This window comes from Bemisia tabaci, chromosome 1 (genome assembly GCF_918797505.1).
Source record: "Bemisia tabaci chromosome 1, PGI_BMITA_v3".
Taxonomy (NCBI): domain Eukaryota; kingdom Metazoa; phylum Arthropoda; class Insecta; order Hemiptera; family Aleyrodidae; genus Bemisia; species Bemisia tabaci.
The window spans coordinates 59,242,652-59,255,177 of record NC_092793.1 but is presented as its reverse complement, the minus strand read 5'-3'; the positions used below and the strand labels follow the sequence as shown (position 1 = coordinate 59,255,177).

General features: G+C 39.7%; 1 protein-coding gene across 1 annotated transcript in view; it reads left to right on the top strand.

Moving 5' to 3' along the window:
- The first annotated feature begins 387 nt into the window (after nt 1-387).
- Nucleotides 388-12,526, top strand: part of LOC109036552 (catalase) — an 18,441-nt gene continuing 6,302 nt past the window's right edge. The window contains exons 1-10 of the mRNA XM_072304400.1: nt 388-555; nt 1,304-1,335; nt 2,267-2,441; nt 2,950-3,091; nt 5,835-5,988; nt 7,094-7,273; nt 8,129-8,320; nt 9,805-9,957; nt 10,687-10,922; nt 12,246-12,381. Of these exons, the coding sequence (XP_072160501.1) occupies nt 495-555; nt 1,304-1,335; nt 2,267-2,441; nt 2,950-3,091; nt 5,835-5,988; nt 7,094-7,273; nt 8,129-8,320; nt 9,805-9,957; nt 10,687-10,922; nt 12,246-12,381 (1,461 nt within the window). The 5' untranslated portion in view covers nt 388-494. The remainder of the gene's footprint in view (nt 556-1,303; nt 1,336-2,266; nt 2,442-2,949; nt 3,092-5,834; nt 5,989-7,093; nt 7,274-8,128; nt 8,321-9,804; nt 9,958-10,686; nt 10,923-12,245; nt 12,382-12,526) is intronic.

Genomic DNA, 12,526 nt, shown 5'->3' with positions numbered 1-12,526 from the left:
TAAAGGAAAATATAATGTGTGTTTTGTGAATATTATGTTGGCTCCGTATCAAACTTAATGATTTCCAAAGCACACGAATTTCTACACAATTACTTATAGCCCTTTATAGCCGATGGCGATAAAGTGTAAAGCCCGGCGATAGGAACTATAACCCAGCTGCATACTTTTTTATCGCTTCGTATAGCCCGGCTATATGAATTGCTCCGCTTTCTACAGCCAGCTATATGATTTTCTATTGCCTTCTTTAGCCGGCTATAAGAATTCCTATGGTATTTTGAAACGCAGCTCCTAACGCCAATTTTTACCAGGGAAATCATGGAAAAATTTGTAACCAAAATCTGAGAATAATTAAACACACGGTTTATTTTCTTAAATAAATAAACATACATCCATGCATGATGTCTCGTCAAAAATTGGACCGAAATCGATAAAAATGTGCAATTTGCAAGCAGTTTGTTAAGTTTCTTGTTTACTGCGCAGGTCCTTTGGCAGTCATGGGTGGCATCCTCGATCCGAGGACTTTACCAGCGCAGTTGATAATATTAATTTTCATTCGTAAGTCTGATTGATATCTAATTTTACGATGCCAACTAATTTAATTTAATGGACGAAATATGTGGTACAAAACAAAAACAAAACTACGTGAGCCTATTAACTTTCTAACATTTACTTACAGTTCTAAGAAAAATGATAGAATAATCGAAGGAAAGAAAAATGAACTTGAAGGTACGAGCTGTCGCTGTTCCCGGCTTAATTTAGTTTTCCACAAAATTTTAAATTCAGTAGGTATCCAGGTGTAAAAAAAGTCACCTAAAGAAAATCAAGAGGATCCGGACAGAGCCCTTCAAAGTCCTGGGCTCCAACACACCCGAATCAAAACTATGAAGTAAAGTAAAACTAGTGGAGTCGCTATAGGACCCAGGTGTGTTAACAACCTATGTTAAACTTTAATTAATTTAACAAATTTTATAAAAGCAGATGCGAAAACCTAATCTGGTGGAAAAAACCAAATGAGCAGAACAAGAAAATACATGAGGAATTAAATATGAGATTTTCGTAAATAAAATAAAACTGAACTTTTTCTTATACTATCAACTCTCTTAGTGACTTCGTCAAGTGTCAGTTTTGTGTTGGACAGAGTCGAGAGGCTTAATAGCACTAGTCAAAGGAAGGAGATTCCCTTTTTCAAAAGCGTCTCGACAACTGACAGTTTTCAAGACTGTTGTTTTGTCGAGAACGCCACTCGTCTGAGATGGAAATAAACTACCGCATCTTTTTAATGATCTCCATTGTTGAATTCTAGATGAGGCGTGGATGCTCGGAATATCCTTCGCAGTAAGTAAAATCGATAATTTACCAAGAATAATGGGTTATTTGCACCCAAGAGATACAAAAATTTAATCAGTCTTTAATGGGAAAAGTGACGCAAAAATCACGAGCTCATAGGACACCGACGTCTCAACTAAATGCACATTATGTGTAGGCCGTAGTTATCACGTATTTTCAAATGGCTTACGTCCGTGAGCACTTTCACCTCAATCGCCAGGCTGATTATTGGAATTCATAGACAAAGCGATAGTAAAAGAAGACATATGGTCGCGTACGGATAACGATCATGTTGGTTCCTATAGACTAAAGGGAAAAATGATGGACTAACTGTACGGTCTCCTCTCGATTGCCGTCAGCTATTCTATTACTCACCTCCTTTGTCTATCACAACCAACCGCTTTCACCATGGGATCGCTCCATACTCCTTACGTTTTCCTTGTCTATAGCTTTATCTATCAAGTTAAATAACCATGTCCGCAGGTGTATTGAATAAGACATATTATAAATTTTGTTCAGTTCAGGATAGATTTCCTCACATTATACATATTTCAAAGAATATACATAATTTGATGTATCTTTAAATATAAACACATTCGCATCTTGTAATTACCATACAATACTATTTTATTACATTTCCTTGCATGAAATGTGTATGAAAGTAAATTATCCTCACATATCGACGGCGTCAGTCCACAACCACATATCTCGTTTGCGGTGTCTGAAAATCTCCGCCTCCATGTTATTTTTTGAAAGGAGAACAAATTGACATCATCCCTTGGAGTTTATGTAGAATTTTCCTCGCACACGGCAGTTTTAAAGAATTGCCGTTGAGTAGTTTTTCGTTTAAAAAATAAAGTATGACGGGAAGTCATACATAGAAACATAAGATTTAATAAAGATCCACGTGAATCAGGTTTTTCTTTTGTCTTTCATCAAGGCTGGGCAGAATATCTATCGTGATACTAGCGGGTGCCCGATACCTTCTTACACCGTTTCGCGGACCTGCGGAAAATGGGGACCCATAGTTCTGGAAGACATAACTTTGATCTCTAACTTGGCCTCCTTCGATCGAGAACGGGTTCCAGAGCGAGCTATCCATGCTCTAGGCGCAGGTTTGCCATCAATTGAATTTATCTCACACATTTTGTACGAAAGGAATCGAGTTTTCAAAATGTTGAAGCACCCAGCCATTTACCTAATGGGTCTGCCGCAAATTTCTGCTGGGGCGAAAGGTGGAGTTAATCAAGTCTCTTGGAAAATGGTTGAAAAATCACGATAAACACATTGGAAAACTCTGAAATTTACTCCTGACTTAACAACCTGCGTGAAGAATCTGCACTTTCGTGAGCTTCTCACTTCAAAACATAATAGGCGGGTCCAGGGGACGTGCGCAGGTGGCATACTCCCTCCTGCTTCCTTCGTTCGTCCGAAAAAAAGAAGGAAGGAAATGGGAAGAAAGAAATAAAGAAGGAACGGTGGAAAGAAGAAGGAAAGACGCTTGGATTTGGTACGCATTCTTTACGAAATTGACTCAAAGTGCATATTAGATGCAGTACAGACTTGAGAAAAGTACAACCTTACGATTTTAAGTGCTTCTCCTGTCTACTTTCTAATTTACAGGTGCCTTCGGAGACTTCGTGGTTACCCATGACATTAGTCAATACTCCAAGGCATCCGTGTTCTCCAAAGTTGGTCTCAAAACACAGGTCGCCGTCCGATTTTCCACCTCACGCAACGGGCGCAGCGGCCCTGATATGATACGGTAAATGTCTCACAAATAAATTCCTCTCAAATGTAGCACTATAGCGAAAAACCCCGAAGTTTCGAATCACTTATCGCAGTACCATACTGCTGTGCTGAGAAAGAATGTATTATGACCTGTAAACGTAACATTTTCTTTGCTGGAATAAAAATCTGGTAAACTTGAGAGTATCGATACGACAAAATGATGTAGGTTCAACGCCAAGAAAATACGACTTCTCAATGACTTGAGCGCGCACGGCGCACCGTGGTATACGCGCAATGTATGCAGTATCTTGCAGACGTGTAAGGCGCTACGATGCCGCGCGCGCGCACCGTGCTGTATACACGCAATGCATGAAGTATCCTGCGGTCTTGTAAGGCGCCACTGTGCTTTACACGCCGTGCGCGCCACTCGCGCCAGCCCCAAGCCGGCCGATGTGAGCTGATCGATACGTCCCGACTTTTTGGTGTTTTTAATATTTTAACCTCGCTCTTTTCATGTTATTATTTTCCTTTGTCGTGCGATCTCCTTGCGAGTATATTCTCCCAATTTCCAGGACATTTTTGCAATTTGATCGAAAGAACATACTCGACTGGAAATTTTAAAGAGAAATACTGATGTATATCGTCAGAATTAAATATTTAATCGGAGAAAATCTGGCAGTGACCGAATGATTCTACGGCATTTGTTCTCATCACGACAATACCAATAACTGACTCGCGCCTCTCGCACTTATTTAAGATTCACTTTGATTCATGAGGACAATTTAGCCTGATTTACCGACATTCATTCGAATTGAGCTTGATGTACGTGTATCATTAAAAAAAAACAAGAGGGGGGGGGGGGCGGGTAACAAGGCTAAAAATACAGCGCTAAAAACTAGAGATGTTCCGATTCAAAACTGAGTTATTTTCAATCGAAAAATAAATTAAAAATTAAATAATTTCGAAGAAAAAACTTTATACCTACATGTTGGTGTCCAAGATCCAAGAAAAACAAACCAATGTTTTTTCTTCGAAATTTTTTAATTTTCAATTTATTTGCCGACTGTAAATGACTCACTTTTGAGTCGAAACGTCTTAGGTTTTATAGTCTTGTATTCACAGCCTTGGTTTCCGTTTTCCTCCCTTGTTTTTTTCATGCTATCGTTGTCTCGCTGTGCTTCCTAACAATTTGTATTAATGTATGCATATCTTGCGGTCGATCATAATTAATACAAAGTTAAATGTATGAATCCTAATTTAGTTCGATTACTTAACTGAAATTTGTTCTGATAAATCTCGATGTATCAGATTTATCCCAAATTTTTCCGTGCTTCCGTTGAAGACCCCTCTGGTTGGTATGCGAATGATCACATCACGCGACCGTCGCGTGTTGAGTTGTCGCCCGGAATCGGGTTATTTCATTCCATGCTCAGTGTCACCTAATGAACTATTCGTCAACAGGTGTTCACCGCGGCGGAGAACATTCATCATCAATTTGCATTACCAAATTTGAATCATCGACGACCCAAAAATGAGTGTTATATTTCCATTTTCCTGGGGATTTCCGATAATATTCAACGTTTCAACATATTGCTTTTGTGAAAAAGCATATTATCAAAATAATGGAATTTTGTATTCCAAGTTACAAAAAAGTCGAAGAGTGCCTCACGGCAGTACTCTTTAAGACTCTATGATATCTTACCTTGCTTATGATATTAGCGAAAATTCTGTGCATTTAATTTTTAATTACTCCTAAATGATACTAATGAGTGAATGAAGGTAAAAATAAGCGGAGGAAAGCAAAGATTACCTAAACGTTACTCTTCGTAGATTTGGACGTATTTCTACCAAACAGAACTATGTGCATTAAGAATGAGCCCTGAGCCCCATAAAAATATATGCATAATAGGGCTCAAGTCATAGTACACATAGTTCCGTTTGATAGAAATACGTCCATCTCACTGCGTGTCCGCCTTCAATAACCCCGACGGCAATACGAGTGGCTTGGAAGCACGAATAGTTGCTTCTAGTGGTTTTGTTTATATGCATTCATCCCCTTCCCACTGTCTCTCTCCTTTTCTTTCTCCCTTCCCGTCTCAATTCCCCTCCTTCCTGGTAATTGCACTGTACTTGTAATTCTTGAGATGTTAATGACTAATATTGTGTCAAAGCAATTTTAAATAATTTAATCAGCCAATAACCAACCTGCCTTTTTTACAATTTGACTGTGGAACTCCCACACCACGTATCTCGTTTTCCATGTTTTAAAACCTCCACTGATGCCTTTTTATTTGTTTGAAGGAGAACGAACCAAATTTATTCACTGAAGTTTTCACAGAATTTTCTTCGCACAGAGAAGAAAAATCGAGGTGGTTTTAAAGAATTGAAGTTTAGTAGCTCTCCATTTAAAATATAAAATATGACCGGGAAGTCTGCAGCGTCGCAAACCGAGATACGTGGTTCAGGAGTTTCCTCATCGAATTATATACTTATATCGCATCAATTTATTTAACCGGATCAGCATATTCATTTTAATGGTGAAGCTGCAATAGAGCAAATCTCAGTTTGTGACGATGCAAACTATTTCGTCCTTTTCATTCAATTGCCAAATACCCAATCGTTTTCGGTTCATTAAATTTCGCATGAGTTCCCCCTCATTATCTAACAATATCCTTGAAAATTTCATTTTAAGAAAATAAACTAAAGGCGGAATTTTCTGCAATTGAGATTCGATTGAGATCTCCCGATTCTCTAATTTTCAACATGGGTTTTCTCAGGGATCCACGTGGCTTCGCTGTCAGGTTTTATACCGAAGATGGAAATTTCGACATAGCGGGGCAGAACATGCCGATCTTTTACTTCAGGGATCCCATGCTCCTGCCGGCTTTCATCCATTCGCAGAGAGGAAGGGAGCCCAAAACAAACCTCCCGGTAAAAAATGAAACATTCATGAACTACCCAAAAAATGCAATTTAATAAATGCACATTGTTAAGAATTTCGTGCACGTGTGTGAATTTCGGTTATTTTTTCGATGAAACATATGCTAAGATCCCGTTGTACGAAGGTGGGGAACGCACAATTTTACAATCCAATAACGTGATCATTTTTTTCTGAGGAATGTTTTCGGGGTTGGCAGGGGGCTTCTTACCTCCGGGGGAACAAAGGGGCTTACTAGAAATACTGGAATTCAACGTTGTGTTTCGTTTACCCACCCGCTGATAATGGGAACATATAGCTTGTTTTCTTTCTTACAAATAACCGGAATAAACATACATGCCAACTTTTGAGAGGAACTCTGCAACGGCAAGAAAAGGCAAAACGCCTTCAGTATTTGTGTAGGCAAAAAGGGCAGCTCCGGAACACGAATAGTTGCGTCAAGTTGTTGCGTCACGTTGCATAGTGCTGTTTCTGTTCGTGAGTGGAATTCTGTATCGGTGAGAAAATTCAACACGCCTTCAGTTTTTGCGTAGAGAGCAGCAACATAAGCAGCTCCTGTGATAAAGAATGACATGAATTATAATAACTTAGAAGGTAAAATCTGAGTGAACATCTCAAGTTTGAGATGAAAGACGATTTTGCGATATTCACTCAGAAATGGCTTTTAAAGTTCCCTGGTAGCAACGACTGTTAACTTTTTTTAAATAACAAATTCGTTAATTTGAAAAAGACATTTCTCACCAGGAAACTATTTTTACGTATTTGAAAAGTAATATTGAGTAATACTAGATGTAAGGTTTAAATAAAATAGAAAATGTCAAAATTTTTTTAAAAGATCTCCCATAATTTTTTAAACTCCTTAAGACGTCTGGGAAAAATGTTAAAAAGCTCTAAAAAGTAGAATTTTGTCAAAGACTTTTTACGTAAAAACCAAGTGTCAATTTCACTTACAAGATAATCAAAAAAGTATCCTGAACAATAATTTTAAGTTTTTTTTTTGAAAAGTGCGTTTTAAAGATCATTGCTGTACTCGGGTCATTTCAAAGTATTGTACTATGCCCGGTTTCTCCGCTGAGCAGCTGATTGTTTAAAATTTAGAACCCGAATTACCAATGGGACTTGGTGTGCTTGAGACACGATACTCTTTTTCAAGTCATGATGCTATACTCGGACTGGGGTACTCCCGATGGCTACCGTTACATGGACGGCTACGGAGTCAACACCTTTGTGCTCATCAACGCTGCCAATCAGCCCGTCTATTGCAAATTCCATTGGAAGGTATGGATAGTTTAAAAGTGCCTCTTCATTATAATCCAAAGAAATATGTATGAAAAGCAGGAGAAAAAATATTAAAAAAACCCTGGGAAAAAAAACACATTGGATCTAGAGTTCAGACTCTTGAAAACATTGACAAGGAAAAATACTCTTGATTCAATCAGATTTTTGCTTAAATCAAAAGGAAATCCGCTCAAATTAAGAGGCTTGGTTCTTGATTTAAGCAAAAATCCGATTGAATCAAAAGTATGTTTTCTTGTCGATGTTTTTAAGAGTCTTCACTCTAGATCCAATGTGTTTTTTTCCAGTGAAGGTTAGAGAGAGAAAAATACAAAGAAAGGTTGATTTTAAGTTAAAAAATTGATTTTAGCTTAAAAAATTGTTCCCACGGTACCTTTCCTTACTTTTTTTTATTATTTGTAGCAGTTAGAGTACCATCTGTATATTTAGGTGGCTGGTCAGATTTCGACGTCATTGTAAATATTTTCCTTGAAGCATATGAAACACACTAATTTTAAGAGATTTTTTAATTTTGCAAGTGAGATACGCGTTTGCCGCCCTCAGTCGTAGATTTTTAGTTGTGTGTGATACAGATTTTCAACACCGTTACTCAACGCCTCACACTAAATATACACAGTTTCCCGAGTTTGAGAATTTTTCGATGTCTACGTTTTTCATAATTTTTTAACGAATGTACTGCATACATTTTACATGAAAGAAACCTCAAAGAGTCACCCAACTTGTTTACTTCAACATGTTTTTTTACGTCTGTCAAGTCTGTTTTTGCGTGTGGCTTTTTTCTGATCCCACAATCGTTCTCGTTACCACGTTTTACCGCTTTCTGTCGGTTCGTTCAAGTCACATCTCGGGAAGAAGAACATGACGCACGAGGACGCAGCGAAAGCAAGAGGTCAAAACGTCAACTACTCGCTACTAGATCTAACGGAAGCTATCAATAATGGTGACTACCCATCCTGGGACTTCATGATCCAAGTTATGACCTTCGAACAAGCCGACAGTTTTCCGTACAGCGTCTTAGATTGCACGAAAGTGAGTGATCCAAATTTTGATCAGCTACTCCTCTGGTAAAAATTGGCAGTAGAATCTGTGTTCCAAAATACCATGGACCTACAGCCGGCTGTAAGATTTCCAATAGCTTCTAGCCGGCAACACAATTTCTTATGGCCTTTTACAGCCGATGGCGATTAAGCAACAGCCTGGCGATAAAGTGTATGCTAACCGTTACTAATTACGAATGCTAGGACTCGGTGAGTTTTTGGATTACCGCTCTCTTTTTGGGCCGCAGTATCTTGATTTAATTTGCGAGGAAAGCTCCGTACTTTTGAAGGATGCCTGCCATTCCTACTATGTTGGAGCGCCTTCAATTTCGTATGATACTGTGCAATACCTCTGGTGTGAAATAGTTGCTTCAAGCGCCGCGGTACGCTGCGGCGCGGCGCGGCGGGCGGACACTGCGGACAGCCAGTGCTGAACGCGCATTGGCGCCTGCAAACCTAACAGGGATACTTCACGCATTGCGCAATGCGTGAAGTATCCCTGTTGGGTTTGTAGGCGCCAGTGCGCCGCCGCTCCGCTTTGTGTTAGGCTCTAATATTTAATCTCGCGGAGTCAGCCTTTTTCAACTCATGACTTTGAAATGTTTGCACACTCTGTATGGATTATTCTCATTTTAATTGATGAAAAAAAAATGTAGTAAAGGAAAATATAATGTGCGTTTTGTAAATATTAAGGTGATTCCGTACTAATTATAATTTTGAAAATTATTAGTTTAACTTAACTTAAAATTTTATTAGAATATAAATGGAATTAAATATGATATTAAAAATATGAATCTTGAAAATCCAAAGTTAATAAAATTACTAGTATATCACTTTATTCATCTACCAAACATTAGGTACGTATCAATTTTTTCTTTTACATATTGCCGGTGTATCTTCAATTCTAGTATAAGTGAATTTTATTGTTACCATTTTTAATATGCGGGTTCTTGGTATAAACTTAGAATATTTTAGTTTATTATTTAAGTGAAGTTTTTTAAAAAAAATTGAGATATTAATGATTTCATGTAAAACTAGTCTTAATGCATATTCTATGAAAAATTCGCGCCCAAATTCCAATTTTTAAGCATCAAAGAGTCCGTTTGAACATTCTTTCCGCCATAAGGATCCGTGTAATTTCAAAACTTCAAACACGTAGTTCTCGAAATAGCAAAAGCTGCACTTCGCCTTGTCCTCCAAGCCACTCAATTATGGCTATCTGATGTGTATTCATAGCACTCTTAAAAATATACCTAAATTGCTATAAAAATAGATCTACATACCATGAATAAAGCGGAAATACCGTCGCAGATTTTGACAGTTTAATTGTGAATTTGCGACTTGCCTCTCTTTGAACCGATCAACTTTGTGAAACTGTCAGCGACGTCTAAAAGTGTCAATTTGAGTATCATTAAAACTTTCAGCTCATTTTTTGAATATTTCGATGAATTTTTACGACTATTCTTATTTGTGAAGCTTTGGCCGGAAGATAAGTATCCCTTGATCCCAGTTGGAACGATGACATTGAACAGGCTTCCTAAAAACTTTCATTTGGAAATCGAGCAACTTGCCTTCAGCCCTGCGAATCTGGTTCCGGGAATACAACCCAGCCTTGATCGAGTGCTTCAGGTACGTGTTCCTTAAAAAGCGTCGCATAGATAAAAAAATTAATCTAATACTTGTTATTGTTCAAGGATGTGTTTGCATTTTGAGTTTTTCACAGGCTAAAATTTCAAAGTGGTGCCTTTTCCAAGTCGGCGTCGCGACTCTAGTTGATATATAGATGGAGAGATGCTAGTTTCCGGAAAATCTCCACCTTGGCAGATTCTATAGCAGCTTTTATTGTAAAAGCGACTACTACATACATAAATACTCAACATTGTATCTACTTACAATATACATAAACCTTAATTGAGGGGCTTGAAGGACAAACGCCTGAGTGAATTTTTCAAAAAATTGAGATATCCATGAACTCAACTAAAACTAGTTTGAAAGTATGATCTGTGCAAAATTCTCCACTAATTGTAAAATCCAATTTTTAAGCATCAAAAAGTCAGTTTAAACTTCTTTCCAGCCATAAGGCTCCATTTAATTTTGAAACTTTGAACTCGTATTTCTTGAAGTAGCAAAAACTCCACTCATGCGCCTTGTCCTCCAAGCCCCTCAATTGGTGTTAGAGCTCTCCCAGAGGCTAGTGTTACTCTTAACGTGGGAGTCCTTTTGTAACAAATGGTCAAAGTGCAAAATGCAGTGCAAAGGATGTAAGTTGACAATCCAAGCAACATTGGCATGCTCTTGGTTCCTCTTTGCAAAATGCAATCCATGTGGCCGTCACACTCACCATTCTGGTTTTTGCAGGCGCGGCTGTTCGCGTACAAAGACTCGCAAAGGCATCGGATCGGCAATCACTTCATGCAAGTGCCGGTGAATCGGCCGCTTCACTACCCGCCTTACAACTTGGTCCGTGACGGGCAGATGAACATGCACCAGGAATTCGGATTCGACAACAACTTCTACCCGAGCTCCTTCGACCAAGCTCGGCCCGATCCGTCGGCCGAGTTCGTGGCGTGGAACACCACTGGACCCGTCGGAAGGTAATTACACGGTCATAGGGCCAAATTTAGTCGGTCCTTTTCTCGGTACTTTTATCTTTAGGACGGTCCTTCGGTCGGTATCTTCCCGGTCTTTAGGACGAGTCACGACTTCACATGAGTCCGGGCCATATCGACGGTGAAACTACCAAACCACGTATCTCGTTTGCGGTGTTTAAAAATTTACGCTCACATTTTATTTTTTTGAAGTTGACCAAATCAATATCATTCCTTGAAATTTTCACAGAATTTTCTCCGCGCGAAGAGGAAAAATCACAGAAATTTTCAAGACTGGACGTTAAGTAGTTTTCCATTTAAAAAATAAAGTATGGCAGGAAGTCTGCGACGTCGCAAACCGAGATACGTGGTTTGGTAGTTTCACCGTCGATATGGTCCACGTCCCGCTACCCTCCGTCACCTCCAGAGATAACTTGCCAAGGATAGGATTCCCGAAACTATGCCTTTGTTTCGCTTCCCTCTGCATGGACTCACGCGAGATGACGGGAGATGACGGGAGATGACGGGAGATGACGGGAGATGACGGGAGATGACGGGAGGTGACGGGAGGTGACGGGCGATAAGGGAAAGTGATAGGAGGTGACGGGAGATAAGGGGAAGTGATAGGAGGTGACGGGAGGTGACGACGGGAGGTGACGGGAAATGACGGGACGTGACTGGAGGTGACGAGACGTGGACCATGGTTCACCACCCGCACGAGGTCGACTTCCACTGGGGCGCGTCCTAGCCAGAGACAAGAGACCCTCTCGCCTCTGGCGACAGGAGGAAATGTTTACTTTTGGGGATTCAAACACTTTCTCATGGACAATTATAAGGGAGAAACAGTCATCTCACCTACTAGGTAAATGATGAGCTCCGGGTGACTTAATGGGCCAAACAAGTTTGCCAAACTTCGGTATGTTTGCGAAACGAAATACCCAACACGTTGTTCATTATTGACCTGGCAGGTGAGTCAAAAGTTAAATGTTGGAGTCCCGAAAGTAAAAGCTCCCACCATCGCCAAGATACCAATGGAGGGTGCCTCGTCTCTGGTCCCTGTGCATCTGATTGGTTGGTGGTGCGGTTTGGACTCATAGAAATACGTTGCATTTCAGTGAAAGTGCCGACAAAATTCGGGCCCTGCCCAGAGACTAGGAGGAACCTTCTACCAAGGAACTACTCTACAAAGTTGGAGGAGCGATCCTGTACAGGTCAAAATAAGATTTGACCTGTACAGGATTGCTCCTCCAACTTGTTGACGTGAGTTCAAACCCTGGAAAAACTTCTAGATTTTTTGCCGTATTTTGTATTAAATGATGTTTATTCCAGGTACGACACTCTAGACGAGGACAATTTCACCCAAGCCCGTGAGTGGTACGAATCGTTGAGCGATAACGACAGGATGGCTATCGCAAAAAACATCGCGGGTGATTTAAATTTGAAAGGATGCACCAATGACATAAAAGTAAGCTTCTTTTAATTTATATGTCGACAGTCAAAATGCGGAACCACGTAGAGAATGAAGCCACCTTTAGTTCGAAATTCATAAAAACTATTCTGCTATCTAATGGCAGGGCCGGATTAAGGGGGTGGTCACATGGGCCGCGGCC